Genomic DNA, 18855 nt, shown 5'->3' with positions numbered 1-18855 from the left:
GATAAAGAGCAGCTGTCTCAAACTCAACCCAAACAGAACTGAAGTCATGTTGGTCAGAAGAGGCAAATATGTTGAAGAAATAGCCTGGACATTGTCCTCCCCATTCCACAGACAAATTGCAGGGGAGAAACTGTCTAACTGGTATGAAGGCCTGGATTCCGATTCAACTCTTCATTAAGCCTACATGAACAAATAGCATCCATAGTGCCAAATGCCTTCTTCCACCTGCATCTGACTAGGAAACTGCTCTTTCATCCTGGATGAGGATCTGGCTTCTGTGGACCTGCATTCATCACCTCCAGACGGTACAAGGACTTGGTCCTGATTTTCAAAGTCATCAACAGGTCAGAACCACATCTCCATCTAGGACCTGCCAAGACAGCTCTGCACCTGTGGGACAATGCACTTTACAAAGCGCATCAAAGCCAGAAATATTGTTCTCGATTGAGGGGATAACAGCTGTGTAATGAGGTCAGACTAATTCAGAGTCTAACCACCTTTAGGGCATGTTACAAGAAAACTTTTGTAAAAACCTTCCTGCTGCACCCATATCAAAATATAAAAAATGGAAAAATAAAATTAGAATGAAGTCAAATTAGATAAACAAAGAAAATACATAAGATTCCTCAAAATTGATTATGATTATACATATGTTACAAGCAGATCTTTCTACAGCCAAGGAAGGGAGAAGAACAGAAGACTTCATGAGGTCACTATTGACCTTGCCATGTAGATTTAATTTATTTGGGAAATTTATTAATCTACGTTGATGGTTGCTTTAAAAATCAGAAGATAGAGAGAGAGCTAATTTTCAGAAGTTCTTAGCACCCACACCTTGAGTTGAAGCCCTTCTGAAAATCAGGCCTGTTTGTATGAGATGCCATACAATATATATACACAAAATACATACAGGATGAAGCTGAAGTAATTTTGTTCAAAATAGATTTAAATGGATTTATCCTTTAAAAAATGCTAATATTCTAGCAGGAGACCATAGACTTGGCATTTCCAGGCTGCTTAAACTCAACTGAAACGCAAATAGCTATAGCAGAGGATTTCAGATTCCTCCATTTTATTGCTGGTTTTCTGAGGGAAGAATAGCTCTGTCATGAATACTGTCTTTTACTAGAGATGTTACCACAGCATCTGCAATGGGAAATTTCCAGAGGTCTGGTTTTATGCACTGTCCTTTACAGTGTACACACAAACTAAATATCTTCTCTTCTTAGAGAGTTAATAGAAAATGATTCCCATTTTGTAGGCTTGGTAAGGGGGGGGGGGGGTTGGGGAAGTCCCCTAGTATTTGTTTTCCCTTCCTCAGGCTTTAGTTGAATCCTGAGGGATTAAAATCACTTCAATTTTATGTAAAATATATCAAAAGGGAAGAGTCTTTCCTGTCAAGGGCTGATTGTGATGCCTCCATGTCAGACAGCTCTGTCTGCACACAAAGATGATCTCTCCTGAAAAAGACGACGTGAATGGCTTTCCAGGTTTCTTAGCCTTCTCCTGGTAAGTTACAGTTTTAAAGAAATGTGTGCAGTATGAGTATTTGCGCTTTCTAGGCACTGCATATTATATTCAGTCGCCTCTGTTCTTCTCACTAGCCTGTGGATGCAAAACACGGACCTCATATACCTAGGAATAGCAGCCTCAGGACTTTAATTTGGGACTCTGGTTGTTACTATTTTGCAGAAGCACACCTGCTTCCTGGCCTCATGTGCCAAGCAGCCATCTCATAACATCAGGGAAACCACCACTAACTGATCCCCTGTATGAGATGTTCTCTTTGATGCAGCTGAAGTAGTACACTTACTGTTTTTAATGGCTGTTCTGTGTCACTCTTTGCACAAGGGTTGTCAGCTTCCTAGTGGGGACCTCACCTGTTTGTTGCAATGAAACTATTTCTATGCCTTGAATATCTCTGTGGGGCCAGACCAGGATTTACCTCTCCCCATTGCTTGATTCAGAGTTAGAAATCCTGATATCTTGGTTCTGACACATTCTGTACGCAGAATAAATATGTAGCCCAGTGAGTGTATGTCTTCCCTACAGTGTTAATTCAGGGTCTGACCTGGGTGTTGCCCTTAAACCTCCCATTAATACAAAAAAAGCCCCTCACCCGAATTTGGTGGTGCTTTAAACCCAGGCTAGCTGGCCTGGCTGGGGGGAGGGTTAGAGCTCAGGTGCCACGTTCACACAGTGAGGATGCAGGCTTAATCACTTGAGTACTGATAGTCCTCCAGCAGCTTCCCACAATTCCCCCCATGCCTACAACTGTAGACAAGTTGTTCCACAATTCACTGGGAATGCATCCTACAGCAGCGCAGCTTACTGCAAATAACCATGGGAGATGCCTCCTGAAGTCCTAGCAACACACCTAGGTGAGTGCAGCACCAGCGAGAACACCCTAACTTGGGTCTGGGTTTGCAATGTGACTGCTCACACCTGGGCTAGGTTGAACTGGGTGCTAGTCACCTGAATTAACTCTGCAATGAAGACAAACCCTTAGGGTTATAAAACGGCAGTGTCGATGTTTGGGCTCAGGCTGAAGCACGGGCTCTGGGTCTCTCTCCCCCACTCTCTCAGGGTCCCAGAGTTCGCCTCCAAACATCTACACTGCAATTTTATAGCCCTGCAGCTCAAGTCCCATGATCCTCAGTCAGCTGACACGGGCCAGCTGTGAATATTTTATTGCAGTGTAGACATATCTCTACAGAACATACTTTAGGTCCCATCTGCATTGCAAACTAGAGTTGTGTTACAACTGGGTCAGGGGACCGCTGTCTTGTAACTAGATTCCTTGTCCTAGATGTGATTGTGGCCTAGGCAGCCCCATTATGCAGGCAGAGGTTGTGAGGATGAGCGGCCTGCACCGGACATCCTCAGACTGGCAGCTTTGGAACTACCCCGATCTCTCTGCGGGGTGGGACAAATCTTATGGCTCAGTAGGCATGATATGAAACATAGTAGCAATCCATTATGTTGTTGTTACTCTCATACATTATTTGTATTGCAGTAGTACCCAGAGACCCCGATGAGGACTCCATTGTGTGGGACACAGTACAGCCATATAATAGAAGACAGACTGTGCCCTGAAGAACTTGCAACCTTCATAGTGACAAGATGTAAAGGGGTGTAGAACCAAAGGAAGGGGAGGAGAGGGAGACAAGGGTCACAGTAGTGAGAAACAAGGCTGAATTATTAGCAAGGATATAATATGGAGCCAGCATAGTTTATTAACAAGGTGGGACACTATAATGATGCACTAACAGGCCAAATTCTCCAGTCTGTTGCTATCTGCTGTCAGTCTGTCTAATACTATAGTGCTCCTAATATTAAACACATAAGCCCATAGTAGAACTGGCAATTTAAAAAAAAGTTTCCTATATTTGAATGTTGATGGGCTCCCTTTAGCTTGGGCTCAATTTTGCCTCTAGTTATGTGTGTCTTTATAATAACATGAGTTCTGAGGGCAGATTTTCAGGCAAAACTCCACTGAAGGCAATGGAGCTACAGCAGGGCTGCGTTTGACCATCTGTGTCAAAAGTGCACTCAGCTCTGAAAGAGGTCTGAGCAGTGCAGTGATCTCAGTTTAAAGCCTGTTTAATTTATCTCATTGAATAAACCACAACAAACATTGTTCATAAAGATTCTGGAACTGAATAATCACAAGTCCACGCTGGCCCAAGAGATCATGTTGAGATGTGTTGGAGATGTGTTGTAATGCAAATTTCCATTCTTCCTCACAGCACTGCTGGCATTTAGTCACTTCTGTGCAGGCTGGATTTACCCTCCAGTGCAGTGCGAGCTACACGCTGAAGCTCTTCATGGCCCTGCATGCAGCTCAGTGTCCATGGCTCTGATGAACACCCTGCCTCCTCTGCCAGACAGCGAGGCAGAGCAAGAGAATCCATATCACAGCATTGCTCCTAATACGGAGGCAGAGCAAACCTCACTGGCATTGTGGGAGCTGCCTCTGCCTCATGATGCCCATGAACAGAACAGAGGGAGGCAGAAGGCAAGAGCTGACTGGAGTACTCCTGCCCCCTTGTGTGGTGTGGAGAGAGGAGGCCAGGATAACAGCCACTGAGAACACTCCCTCCATGGAGCCAGGAAGGGGCTGGGGGAAGACTCTCTTCCCCTACAGCTATTGGAAGGAAGAGATGGGAGGAGACACCGGGGGGGGAGGGGGGAAGATCCTCTTGCTCACAGCTGGCTCATTTCTTTTTTTCCTGGCTAAGAGTCAGTTTGTCAGCATATGGAGGCAGACAGATACATCTTCATCACACACTGATTCAACCAACGTTTGCCAGGCGGTATCAGGGCGTGACACTACAGCTACCGTGCGCTCCCTCTCTAAAGCCATTCAGTGACTATTCATGGATTAAAGTTTGAGGCCCACCGCTGAGACACTTTAGAACATGGGGTATATTCTCTCTGGGGGAAATCCTCAGCCCAGCATCCAGCCTGAGTAGCTGGACAGGGTGCTGAAAAGATGCGGTGGGCCGGGGGGAAGACAAGGACAATGACCTCCCACAAGCCACTGGGTGAAGTTTACTTCAGCCCCACAAGCAGCAATCTGTATCTATAATGTGATCCCACTGCCGAACTGGACTGAAGAATCCTCCCAGTGGTGAATCTCCTGGCCCCACCCCTCCACCCTGAGCATGGAGCCCCTGTCAAGCTGAGCTCTGCCACGGCTGTGCCCTCTGTGCATAGTCCCTTGAATCTACCCTCCTCCCTTGTGCTGTGAAAACATTCATGGCTCCACTATCTGGGGGACCGCCATAGTCCTGGAAGCGATGACTGGACTTGCCCATTGATGCATAGGTCCAACCTCCATTAATGTGCTAAAGAGAAGAGTATGAAACCCAGGGCAAACCTACAGGGTTTCTTCATGCTCAGGAAGCTCGGGTGCAAACCTGCAGCACTTTAGTGTGCCGTGCAGATACTGCTACTGACCACTAAAGGTCCCACAGTGTGCTCTGACATACTGCTGTCTCAAACTGGAGTATGTCAAAGTGTTACAGAACTTCTAGTGCATGGTAGCAGGATTCACATGGCCAGTTAGTGTGCAGCATGCTAGAGCAATGTAGATTTACACCCCTGCTTGCTGAGCACTGACACACTCTGCTGACCAACTGACCAACCTCCAGTTTGGAAAGGCTTGCATGATGGGCTCAGACAGATGGTAAAACTGTATGCATGTGAGAAAGCAACATTCAGACAACTGAAGACTGGACAGATGGAAGGAAACATCTTCAGGAGTACTAACAGGCTATTTAGTTAGGTCAAAAGATTGATTTACCTCCCATTACTACTAACAATTAAAACATCAGTGGCGACGTTAAGATAAACTGCAAATAAACTATTGTAATGAACTTGCGTGTGGGCGCATGCATGGCCTCTACCTGATAGGGTCAGATCTACTCAGCTAGTTTTTTAGGCCCTTTACTACTGATACCTAGCGCAAATTCTTCTTTAACTCAGATGGGAAGAGATGGTGGGTTTTGGAGCAGGATGACCTGAGTTCTGTTCCTGCTGTCTCTGTGAAGCTCCAAGTGGCATGGGGCACAGCATAGCAACAACTTATTGCCATGAATTATTTACAGTCTCAAAGATCCACTACTTTAGCAACATATACAGAATAATCCCCCTTTAACCAGGTTGGGCCAATCAGCACACGACTACCTAACATTTCAGGTGTCTCTCTCTCTCACATCCCTCAAAGTTACACTGGCTTGCTATGGCTCTGCTGTGTTACCCCTGCATACATCCCAGCAGGACATCACAGCTACCACAGATCCCTGCCAAAGCAGTGAGACGGACCTATATTGCTGAAATAGAATTTTAGTTAGTGAGTTTTTGCTAGTCCTTCTTTAAAGGTTTTGCATCTTTCAGCAATAAATTTAATGCCATTCAAACATATTGACTTACTTGAGTTGGACCTGCTTCCTGGCCTGCCTTCCGAGTTTGGGAGGAAGGTCTGGATCATGAGCTGTACTGACTTCACCTCATCCTGAGCTTTCAGTTTACTCCATTTAACTGCATGTATGTGTCTGGTGGTTTTTGGAGCTCTAACATCACCCTATTCAAGAAACAGAACAGATTACGATTTAGGACACAACAAAACAAACTGCCATGCCAGTGAGCTTCCAATAACACTCTGAGGGTGTTATCATTTTGTATACACGGTTTCTTTAGTAAAACCCTCTAGCCTGATCTCAGAGATTGTTATAATCCAGAGGCTTTTGGATAACAGTTTTATGATTCTGCTAAAAATCTGAACATGAATTTCCCTTTCAGTTAATATCCTGTACGAGGGCAAGATTGAAATGCCTTGCTTTTTAACAAATATTTTAATAACTAAATCAAGTTACGCTTCAAGTAAACAGTCCTTTCTGCTAAAAGAGATAGGCAGTAGGCAGATATTGTTGCAGGGGTTCCCCTCATGGTAACTTGCCTACAGTAGCAAGCTCTTTAATCCTGCAGTCTGTCCCTGGGACTCCTCTGAGGCACTACCAGCTAAAAGGAACCTGGGGTTAGTCTTCCTGCCAGAGAAAACCACTGTTCTTCACTTCTGAGGCAAGCAAGCTAGGTCCAGAATTTTCCTATCTCTATAGCACTGCTTGAATCCACGCCTCAAGACAGAGCTGGGATTTCAATTATTAGCCTCAGTGTGAAGCATGCCATTGGTCTTTATAAAACACTTTTTGTAAGTAAGCAAAACCTTTTAATACAAAGTCTAATTTCCATCAGGTTAAACAGTGCTAAATTGTCTCCAGATTTTATTTTATGTTTCTCTCCATTTCTCTTATCACCTTCTTCCTCCTCCTGTTGTTCCTCAGCTAATTAGCACTTCCCTGACAAGGTAAGAAACACATCTCTTCAACAAACACCAGCAATACTGACCACTGTTTAAATAAAAAAGTTTTCTTACTTGAGGGAGAGAGAGCTGTCCCAGCCAGGAGTCTGAACACACAGTCTCTGAAGACATCATTCAGTTTTTCATCAGAACTCGAGATTTTACAATTAATTATGCAGTGCTAGACCTTGATTACAGTATGCAGCAAAGTCAAAGTGCCCTGCTACCAGCTTTTAATGAAATCATGCTTTAGGTTTTCAACTTGGATAAGTATTTGCCTTACTTTTTCTGTACTTACCTCATATGTAATAATACATTCTACATTCTGATCTTTTGCTATTCCCACAATCCATTTCTCCATTACAAATGGTGGCTGAAAAGGGAAAAATAAACAGAATGTGTATGTGGGGGGGGGGGGAAGGATTATTATTTGTCATTTGATTGCTTTATTATTACACCAAAAAGGTTTTTTTTAAAAGCTCATTCCCTACAGCTTTTGTCCTTTTTCATGTGGCAAATGCATCCATATTTTCCCTATGTATTAATGGGACATAAAGAAACACAGTTCAAAATTGTTTACTTCCTTGTTTAGTAATTACTAAATTAACAGTAAAATGTATTTGCGAAGTATAGTATTCTTAAGCTAACTGCTTTTACAGAGGAAGCAGAAGAAATACAATGTTTTTGTAGGGACCTTAACATTTTCTTTCATTCTTTTTTAATTTCTTGGCAACAAAGTGGAAATTTTAAAAAACAACAAGAGCAGATACTTAGATTCCTGAAGATATTCTCCTCCAGGTTAAAAGAGCGTAGAAGTATGCTGAATGTTAAGCTTATACCTGACAATCTCATTTTGTTTAATTTTAATACTGATAAAATTTTAACAGAAAAAAAACATGCAAAGCCTTGAGAAATGAAATACAAAGAAATGTGTCTCACACGAGAAAATGCAAAAACTAACAAATCTTAACACTAATAATAAAGGTTCCAGCATTCAGTGGCCACATAAACACAAGGACAGCATTAGTGTTAGTTCCAGTGGGGGAAATTCTGTGTCATAAGCCTATCATGGTAACACCATATTTTGTTATTTCCTATTATTTTCCCTGTTGAGGGTTTGGATCCAGCAGTTGTTTGTAAGACAAAACAGCCAATGAACATTGGATAAGGAATGTACACAGTTAAAGCCATTCATGAGAGTTTTTCCATCAGGGCATATTAGAGCAGCATTCTAATTGGCAATCAAGATGTTGCATATTTTTTCATTTAGAAATGTATATTGTTACACATTGCCAAGGTATTAGGGTGGGTCACATTAATAAAAAACAATCAATTACAAATGAACTGCAAACAGAGTGCCCTGCCTATCAAAACAACTTCCATCTCCTAGATTAAAATCAGTCAAGTCATTGGCTGGTAAATATTTAGAGGCAAATGCTGAAGTCAAGTTAAACTCCCATTGAGGTGGAGTTGAAGATGCTCAATATTTCACTGACGTGCTCAATGTGGAATACATCCGACTACCCACTCCATTTCTTTGCCACATTTTCCCATTTTTGTAATAAAACAATGGTCACAATGGTCTGAAACCTGTCATTAGGGCTTGAGTTACTAAAGTTAACGGACAGGGTTTTTTCCCCCATTACTGTGACTTTTCTATGCATTGGCTGCTAACTACTTTTCTATGACTTTGTGGAATTAAGGTTCCATACCTTGCACAGAGCTCTGATCTTGGTTGTAAGGGTAGGGTTTAAGACCTTATCACATTTAAGAGCAGAGTTTCATAACAAAGTCAGAGTTTTAAAAAAATACACATAGCATATGGAAGTTTCAGTAAGTGGAACATTTTCATCACTTGCACTTTTTCTTTCATTTCAACGTGGTAAACAAATAAAGAAAAAATACCATGGAAGTAAAAGAAGAAAATTTTAAATGATTCCTCTCATATTGCTTTATCGTTAGCCTGGCTTAATAGGGAATATTAACAAATCACTCCCATTATGATACAAATCTTCAAAAATAATGCATTTTATTTAAAAGCTGTCAAGAGACTCAGCTTTTCACAAAAATCTCTTGCTGTGGTATTTAATGTCTTTGTTTGAGATCTATGAATTCATGAAGGCTGTAAACAGAACCCACCTTTGTCATTTTTAAAATCTCTACATCAGGTAGGTTAGTGTTGAATATCACATCTTTTATGTAGGTTATTGCAATTTCATCCCCATCCATTTCCATATACATTTTCCATTTACAGTCCTAGGATTAAAAGAGAGTAATACCATTTTAGAACAAGAAACAACACAAAAAATAAACAAAATCAGCAAAACCCTCAATGTGTTAAAAACAAAGGTTTGGAATACACTCTTACTGGATTCTTTTCAGGATAAAAGTATCCAAAGTGAATGAACCTTTCTGTTTTCTTGGTAGCACTCCTATTAGTTCACATCCGAGAAACAGTGGTCATTTTGATAGTGTTTTAGTTTCTTAAATGGTAGAATTTCCTCTGGGAGGCTCAGGGAAGATGGAGCATGTATATTTACACTAACAGGTAAATACTGTTTCAGGAGCAGGCATGGAAGGTTTCCATAAGCAAGCTGAGACAGAGTAACAGAGCAGTAGAGAGAAGCTGAGTTATCAGCTTTATTTTCCGTTAATACCAGTGGGCCCAGACGAGTCCTTCCGCGTGAATCCAAGAACAAATGATCAGAGAATCTAAGAAATGCCACTAAAAAAACTGCTTGAATAAAGGCGCAACAAGTTATTAGAGCCCAGTTATATCAGGTACCACGCACCCTCCTGTGTGATACTGAGCGCCCTCTAGTTCTGTTAATTTTAGTTAGAGTCAGGGCCGGCTCTGGCTTTTTGGCCACTCCAAGCAAAAAAAAAAAAAACCCCTGCGGCGCGGCCGGAGCGCGGGTGCAGGGGGACCGGCTGGGGGGCGGGAAGGGGAGGGAGCGGGCGGGAGAGAGAGAGAAGAGGGTGGCCAGGGCTACTGCAGGGGCGCTGCCACGCGGCCCCTCCCGCTGCGCCGCTGCCTGCCGCGAGGGCTCCGCTCCGGTCGGTGGGGAGGGAAGGAAGAGGACTGCCCTGCAGGGCGCTCTGGTTCTCCATGCCGCTGCCCCCTACAGGGCGGCCGGAGTGGGGAAAAAAAAAAAAAAAAAAAGCGGCCGTGCCGCCCTTGGATTGGGCAGAACGCCACCTCCAACAATCTGCCGCCCCAAGCACCAGCTTGCTCAGCTGGTGCCTGGAGCCGGCCCTGGTTAGAGTTCAAGGAGCTCAGGACTTCATATAAAAATAATAATTATGGCCCTGATCAAGCAAAGCACTTAAGCACACGCTTGGCTGTAAGCGGGCGAGTAGTCCCACTGGTGGAATTGGAGCAGTGGCTCTCAAACGTTATTAGTGGTGACCCCTTTCACATAGCAAGCCTCTGAGTCTGACCCCCACCTTATAAATTAAAAACACCTTTTTATATATTTCACACCATTATAAATGCTGGAGGCAAAGCGGGATTTGGGGTGGAGGCTGACAGCTCGCAACCCCCCATGTAATAACCTCGCGACCCCTTGAGGGGTCCCGACCCCCAGTTTGAGAACCTCTGGATTGGAGCCACCAGTCAGAAGCACTCAACCCCTTGCAAAAAGCTTGATCCTGTGAAGTGTTGAGCACTCCGGCGAACCTCTTAAACACACTTAAAATTATGCCCATGCTCTGACTCATTGGCCTGGCCCTGGGAGTTTTAATTGAGAAGCAGTGTAGTCTATTTCTGTGTCTTACTGATTGGTGGACAGAACAGAGAGACTGGGAGTCAGGAGATCTGGGGCCTCATTAGTGTGGAGCATTTTGAAAAACTGGCCTCTTCATTTAGGTTCTTACATGGATTATGAGCTCTGCTGAAATCTTGCCCCCAAGCTGCAACTGTGGCTGTGACACTGAATTGCCACGTGGTCTTTGGCAAGTCTGTGTGCCTCAATTTCTCCATGTGCACAAACTTAACACTGTGTATTTCTGTGTAACACTGTATATGGTCCAGAGACCATAGCAAAGCACTTAGAGATCACCACCACTTCACTTCCTATGCTTTGCACTGCAGAATCTTGTTTCAGGATGCCTATTACTGTGTAAATCAGGAGTTTGTGCTGCTTTGGTGAAGTCTCCCTCCAAACCAAATCTGATGAACATCAATCTGTTTTGATAAACAATGTGATTCAAACCACTATCTCCAAAGGAAAAACTGTAATTACCGCATTAAATATAGGGCCTGACAGGCACTGAGCACCTGGCAACTCCCAGTGACTTCAACAGCAAAGTAAAGGTGCATAGCAACTCTTTGAATCAGGCCCACAGGAAGAAGCCTCTTTGATAGGGTAATAAACCATTTGGGCCCAAACAGTTGTGGACCCAGCTATACTAGGAGCAGTGCATGAGCAAGGCCTTTTCTTCTTTAAACTGCAGTTTCATACAGTGAAATATGAAACCTTATCTCTTAAAACCCATATTCCTCCTCAAAATTCTGTGTTTGTCACAGGCCAAACCATTCAATTTGCCCTCTATGTCCACTGGAAAATGAACATCTTATTTTACCTGAGGAATATTGCTATTTCACCTTTTAAAATATTTATCTTTTAAATTAAAAAGAGACCAGCCCGATTTGTGGACAACACACTTGTGGGGTCAGTTTACTAGTCAGCTACTTTCCCTAAGTATATACTAATCCAGGGGTCGGCAACCTTCCAGAAGTGGTGTGCCGAGTCTTCATTTATTCACTCTAATTTAAGGTTTCGCGTGCCAGTAATACATTTTAACCTTTTTAGAAGGTCTCTTTCTATAAGTCTATAATATATAACTGAACTACTGTTGTATGTAAAGTAAATAAGGTTTTTAAAATGTTTAAGAAGCTTCATTTAAAATTAAATTAAAATGCAGCGCCCTCTGGACCGGTGGCCAGGACCCGGGCAGTGTGAGTGCCACTGAAAATCAGTTTGTGTGCCGCCTTCGGCACGCGTGCCATAGGTTGCCTACCCCTGTACTAATCTTTAGGTTTAACCATACCGTAAGCAACACTAGCTTTCTACAGTTCAAAGAAGCTTAAAACCAGAAAAGATTATTGCTCTACTTCCCCCTATTAATATATAGGCTCTGATTCAGCAAAGAACATAAATACATACTTATGTCCATTTCAGTTCAGCACAGCACTTAATTCAAATTATTTAATTCATTGGGACTAAAGCACGTGGTTAAGTTCTCTGCTGAATCAGGGCCATAAAGATCTCTTGAGTCAAGGCAAAGTTTACTACCTGGATAGAATGGGGAAAAAAACATATATTGTGGAAGTGGCACATTAAAAAATACTCTGTTTATAAATATATTTACACAATGTCCTTCACAAAAGATTTCCCTGGGCACTTTACTATTCTAACACAAAGCCTTGTCAAATATCTATCTTTTCAGTTTTGATTTAAATAAATAAAACAGATTTAGCTTTTGAACTATGAAGAGGAAGCCAATTGCATAACTGAGGCACAAACACTCAAACTCTGAGTGCAGATCATTTCTGACTTATATTTAGAACAAGCCAATAAATCAGCAGCCTCTGAAAATGGCTATAGGAATGTAAGAGAAAAGCAAATCATAAAAGTATTTCAAACTCACTATTCCTAAGATCCATAATAGTAACACTTTAAAAACCAGGCCTTCTGTTTATTCCTGTGATCATATCACTCACCTTAAAACCAACAAATATTAATGTCAGTAATGAAAAATGAAAGGAAAACATAAAAGATCAGCCAGGGGCTTTAAACAACAAAACACACCTCTTGTTATAGCAGGTACAAAACTCTCTCTCTGGGGAGAGATCTCATTCTGGAAGGAGGCATGAATTTAGGATATGTTTCTAAATTCAGTTGTTGCAATAAAAAAAAAGTTTAAGAGTCGAGGAAAAATGGAAACAGCATCTTAGCAGGCAACTGGATATTGAAAAATGTAAGATGTAATGCAAGATGAAACAAATATGAAAAAAATGCTGGTCATGCTGGTATAAAAAGTAGTAGCATGTTGATGATTTAGGCCCCTGGTAGCTCCTTTACATTCTTAGCTATTATCTATCTCAGCTGCTGAAACCTGCTGTTTTAAAGACATAAGAGTCGAACATCTAGTGACAGCACCTGGGTTATTTATCATTATGTATAACCCTGCTACACTACATTTTATTATGCCGGATTTAAGGGAAGATAACACAAGTATGGTTAATTTGCTTCTCTTCTTTTTATATATAGTGTCATGACCTGCCACTGCTTAGTCCCATGAGATATTTTTAACCAAAAAGAAATCCACAAGAAACTCTCCCTAAAAATTCCATTAATAACCTTTTGTAGCGTGTATAGGTTGCAGGGTCTGGAACTAAGAATGTTTTAATCTCTTCAGCAAAACAATGTCTCATAATGATGTACAGGACTATTGCTGTACTGATGAAGAATCATACATAATTCAGCACCTTTCACTTGGCACCACTGTGATATCCTCATTAGTAGTGGCTCACAGTGGCTGTCAGATGGTGTCCATGCGAATGCAGGCATTATATTGTCTTTGAGATGTGCAGCTGCTTCCATGACACTGCCAGTATATAAAAACATGACGCCAGTTTGTTTTATTTAGTGCTAAACCTTCCAGTTTGTAAAAACAAGGCTGACACAGAGCCTGACATGAGGCAGTGAAAATAATTAGCTCTCATTTTCTCAGCCTCCTATTTCCTTCTCCCTGCTGTGTTCTCTTTCCACTAAACCACCACATGTCAGTCGAAATGGGAGGCAATTAGTGGGCTCATTTCAGTCCCCACAACTGTGCTGAAAAGAAAGTATTTATGATGGCACAATGAACAGCTGAAAGATTAAATAACGTTTGCCTTTTGAAAAGAAAATGACTTCTAGCTAAATGGGCAATTTTTGATTATTCTCAAACAAGCTTAGAGTAGTTGGTTTTTAAAATACAAGAAAGGAAAATGAGTCATTTTTAGGTGAAAGAATCAAATAAAACTTGACACAGTAATGCAAATAACTGATGTTTTATTGCAAAATATGTAAATGTGTTATACCCTTAACAATGGCTCATGTCTCAGGTCAGGGCAGATTGTTGCCAACCAGACACCGGTACAGAGAAGGTTGCTGCATTACATTTTTTGTTTCAGTTTTGTATGGGGAGGGAGAAGGGGGGCTTTAGAGAGAGGTGCTCTTAAAAAATAAAGAAACAATGCCAGTTAAACATACATTTCTATAATTGATTGCCTGCGTGGTTACTTGAAGGGCCTGATCTTTCACTCCTCACTCAGGCAGAAGTCCCAGATCAATGGGAATTTTGCCTGAATGAGGAACGTAATATTGGGACTTTACTGTAGCTAAATATGCAAAAATATCTTTCACTTGCTATTATCTTTCGTGTAAATCCAGCATAATAAAACATAGTGTAGCGGGTTATACATAATGATAAATAACCCAGGTGCTGTCAGTAGATGTTCAGCTCTAATGCCTTTAAAACAGCAGGTTTCAGCAGCTGAGACAGCCCGAGTTCTGAGACAGAAATGGTTCTGAGATTAGCTGCCATGTTTAAAAAGGCCTGTCCTCACTCAGTGGTTGCAAGCAAATAAGGATTTTTAGGGCCCTGATCATCATCATAAAAATAAATTGCTAGTTCACTTGTTTGTGAATGCAATATTTTAAAGGTGGAAGTGTGAAAAACAGTATTCCCTTTTCCAAGCACTGACTATATCTTCATGCCATTTAACAAACCCCTGTACTTTTGTAGACAGCTCTCAGTTACCACTAGTGACAGACAGCTCCAGAAGTGGTGCAGGGGAGTAAGCCCAACATGCCCTCAGAAAGGATGAAATCCACCCTCCAATGCTGTGGGCTAGTGCCAGGCTTTCCGTGCTACTTTCACTCCGCAATGGGACTGTGTTGGGGCACGGCGTGGATTGCCTTTAGGTGAAGTAGCTGTTCAGGGGTTCGCGACAGTCTTTTTTGTGTGCTCGCATCCCAAGGGATTTTGTATATCAGCCCAGGAGAGGCTGGTGTGTAAGGAGGTTTGGGGTAGTGCTGGGGCAGTACCATTGCATCCACAGTTGCGCATGTGGAGATGCAGTGGCTACTATGGAGTACTCTGGTGTGAGGTTGTGTTGCAAGCCAACAGACTGTCTATGCGTTGGGAACTGCATATGTTCCTGTAGTGATCCCTGTACAAAGACAGATTATTGGGGCTTTGTGTGTATGAGAATGGGGATGGGAAGAGGGCAATTTCATCCAAATTGGGTGTACTGTAAAAACCCAGATATATCCTAAAAAGGTTCCATAGAAAGGCAAGTGAGCAAGTTACTCAGCCAAAACATTCTATGAGCCTGCATATACCTCTTTACAGTTCAATAAAAATGTGCATTTCCTATGGGAATCGCTGCACTGCATCCTACACTCAACACCTTTGAAGAGTATGGCCCTGCTCCTGATCTCATTTACACTGATGGTGTTCCAGGAGTAAGCACACTGAAATCAATGGAATGGCACATGTTTTACACTAGTATCCGATCAGAATAAGGCCCAGGTGTTCCCTTCTTGACAGAAAACCTGATGAGTTCAAAGTACCTTGTGCTAAAGTTTCAACGAGCGGATACTGTATCATTGATGCATACCATTTTGCCAGACTAAATGATGCTCCACTTTGACAGATTAAATTAATCAATTTAATTATTCTGTAGTTATATTTATTTTATTGCTCGGGTTTTTTTTCAGTTTTACAAAGAATATATTTCTCTTTTCTCTGCTTTATTAGAATCTACACAAGTCTGCTATGATAAATGATAGAAGACTATGATTATGCTTGGACTTCTATACTATATTCTGGAATTTTTAAGTGCTGAGACATCTTTGGGACTAAATTAAATATTATTAGACTAGAAAAGTTTATGTGCAAGAGATTAAAGGCATTCAAGGGTCTTGCATAGGAGGTTGTGGATCACAAAAAATACTCCAATAGAATTGAAATAGGCAGTGTTGTTAACATACCTATGTAATGTGTGTGAGGTACAACTGAAAAGCTGGAAAATAGGAACTTCTTAATTTTGGATATGGAATGTAGCTCTAACCCTTTCTGCCATGATTTTAACCTGATGAGTTCCCCAAACAGCAAATTAAATTGGTGTTGACAGATAGTTTCTGTTGGAAGTAAGGAGTGTTTATAAGGAGAAAAGAGCTACTAGCCTTCCTTTACTTTATAAGTCTCAAAGAGATGGGAAAGGATGGAAGAAGCAGTTGGTTTTGAAACCAGCAGTTCAGGCCATCCAAGTCTGATTTACTCTATGGCTCCGACCAGTTTTAAAATGAATCAGACCTGTGCTAGTTGTAACTGGGTTTAAATTAGTGTGTGGAAATACCTTCTCCTGTAAGCACACACCAACTCACAATGCAAGCAAAACCAGTTGGAAAGTTAGAGAGAGAGAGAAATAAAACACAAAAGAAGGAAGTTTCCACAGTTACATGAAGAAACCCACTAAGAGCTCAGTCACTGATTTTTCACGAGTCCCTAGCGAGGGGCAGTGCATTGTTGTGCTAGTTCAGGTGCAACCTGGGAAACATACTCAGAGTGAGAATCTGCCTCCTGGATTCCACCTGTTCTGCGGGGGAAGCCCCCATGTGTCAGGCAGATAGCTGGTGCAGAGTACTTCCCCCAAAACTTCAAGGCCTTATGCTCCTTACTCCCTTACATGGCTGCACAAGGCAGGGCACTATGTGCACCTAAAGAAATGAAGCTATATAGCACCACAAGTTATGGGTGCCTGAGAGCACTGGGAATGTACAAGCAATTCACATTGCAATGGGAAATCCATCTTTACAACTGGAAAATGCTTCAGATAAAAGAAATCCAAAATACAGTGAAAAAGAAAGGAGGAAATCCCCACACAGCAAACCAAGAAGATTTTGCCCATAAATGAGACAAATTCAATACTAGTCCAAGCCCCCAGCCTCCACTGGAATCTCAATTTACCTCCTTTTCACAAAAACCTGTTGTCTCATGTTCAATATGATAAAGGATTTACATAAGAAATTCTCAGTCACAAAACTGAAGTTAAAGAAAATGCTTATGAGGAAACAATCTTACTTTCTGTACCACTGTTTTTCTTGTACCCATCCATCATTGATTCAGCATTGTACTTTGAAATTTGCTCAGTGATTTTCTGAATAGCAGGATTCATATTATAAATGGAAAATATTTCTACAGATATTGGGCCCTTTGAGTAATGATTGAAGAAACAGAAATAAAACGATATTATCCCAACAAGATTCATTTACCTGTGGACCATTTCCCAGTTTCAAGTGATAACCAAAAACAAGTTCCAGGTTCACTACTTTCTCCATGTTTTCTTCATTTCCACTTGCAGAATCCTATCACAGAAACACAGTGTAAGAAATGACATCTATTACGAGTCTCTCTGAGTTGGTAACAAGCTTCCATTTGACAGTAAGAGTTTAATACCCTTGCCTTTTGTATGTTACAAATCTGTTGGCTGGTCAGAGGATACTATCGTCCTCTCAGTAATTCCACATAAGAACATAGGAATTGCCATACAGGGTCAGACCAAAGGTCCATCTAGCCCAGGATCCTGTCTTCTGACAGCGGCCAATGCCAGGTGCCCCAAAGGGAACGAACAGAACAGGTAATCATCAAGTGATCCATTCCCTGTCGCCCATTCCCAGCTACTGGGAAACAGAGGCTAGGGACATCATCCCTGCCCATCCTGGCTAATAGCCATCGATGGACCTATCCTCCATGAACTTATCTATGTCTTCAAGTCACCAGGGCCTGATTAAATGCATCCTAGAATACTCAAGAAGCTGCCTGAGGAGATATCTGAGCCATTAGCAATTATCTTTGAAAAGTCATGGAAGATGGGAGAGATTCCAGAAGACTGGAAAAGGGCAAATATAGTGCCCATCTATAAAAAGGGATATTAGGACAACCCAGGGAATTTACAGACCATTCAGCTTAACTTCTGTACTTGGAAAGATAATGGAGCAAATAATTAAGCAATCAATTTGCAAACATCTAGAAGATAATAAGCTGTTAAGTAACAGTCAGCATGGATTTGTCAAGATCAAATCGTGTCAAACCAACCTGATAGCTTTCTTTCACATGGTAACAAGCCTTGTGGATGGGGGAAAAGTGGTAGATGTGGTATATCTTGACTTTAGTAAAGCTTTTGATACTGTCTTGCATGACCTTCTCATAAACAAACTAGGGAAATGCAACCTACATGGAGCTACTATAAGGTGGGTGCAAAACGGGTTGGAAACCCATTCCCAGAGAGTAGTTATCAGTTGTTCACAGTCATGCTGGAAGGACATAATGAGTGGGGTCCTGCAGGGATCAGTTCTGGGTCCGGTTCTGTTCAATATCTTCATCAATGATTTAGATAATGGCATACAGAGTACACTTATAAAGTTTGCGGATGATACCAACCTGGGAGGGGTTGCAAGTGCTTTGGAGGATAGGATTATAATTCAAAATAATCTGGACAAACTGGAGAAATGGTCTGAAGTAAAGAGGATGAAATTCAATAAGGACAAATGCAAAGTACTCCACTTAGGGAGGAACAATCACATGCACACATACAAAATGGGAAATGACTGCCTAGGAAGGAGTGCTGCAGAGAGGGATCTGGGGGTCATAGTGGACCACAAGCTAAATATGAGTCAACAGTGTAAGACTGTTGCAAAAAAAGCAATCATCATTCTGGGATGTATTAGCAGGACTGTTGTAAGCAAGACATGAGAAGTAATTCTTCTGCTCTACTCTGCGCTGATTAAGCCTCAGCTGGAGTATTGTGTCCAGTTCTGGGCACCACTTTTCAGTAAAGATGTGGACAAACTGGAGAAAGTCCAGAGAAGAGCAACAAAAAAAGGTCTAGAAAACATGACCTATGAGGGAAGATTGAAAAAAAAAAAAAAGGG

General features: G+C 41.8%; 1 protein-coding gene across 3 annotated transcripts in view; it reads right to left on the bottom strand.

The window, feature by feature from the left end:
* MAP3K20 (mitogen-activated protein kinase kinase kinase 20) overlaps nucleotides 1-18855 on the bottom strand; it is a 134367-nt gene that overhangs the window by 2660 nt on the left and 112852 nt on the right. For 2 of the 3 annotated variants that reach the window (XM_024211385.2, XM_024211457.1), the window contains exons 16-19: nucleotides 17197-17289; nucleotides 9005-9121; nucleotides 7164-7238; nucleotides 5938-6088 (exon numbers count right to left, since the gene is read on the bottom strand). In XM_024211385.2, coding sequence (XP_024067153.1) covers nucleotides 5938-6088; nucleotides 7164-7238; nucleotides 9005-9121; nucleotides 17197-17289 — 436 coding nt within the window. The remainder of the gene's footprint in view (nucleotides 1-5937; nucleotides 6089-7163; nucleotides 7239-9004; nucleotides 9122-17196; nucleotides 17290-18855) is intronic. The other variant, XM_024211541.2, reaches the window with a different exon arrangement.

Source organism: Terrapene carolina, unplaced genomic scaffold (assembly GCF_002925995.2).
Source record: "Terrapene carolina triunguis isolate 2854851 unplaced genomic scaffold, T_m_triunguis-2.0 Scaffold62, whole genome shotgun sequence".
In the NCBI taxonomy this organism is placed as follows: domain Eukaryota; kingdom Metazoa; phylum Chordata; order Testudines; family Emydidae; genus Terrapene; species Terrapene triunguis.
The sequence above is the reverse complement of the archived record's forward strand: the minus strand, read 5'-3'. Positions and strand labels throughout refer to the sequence as shown.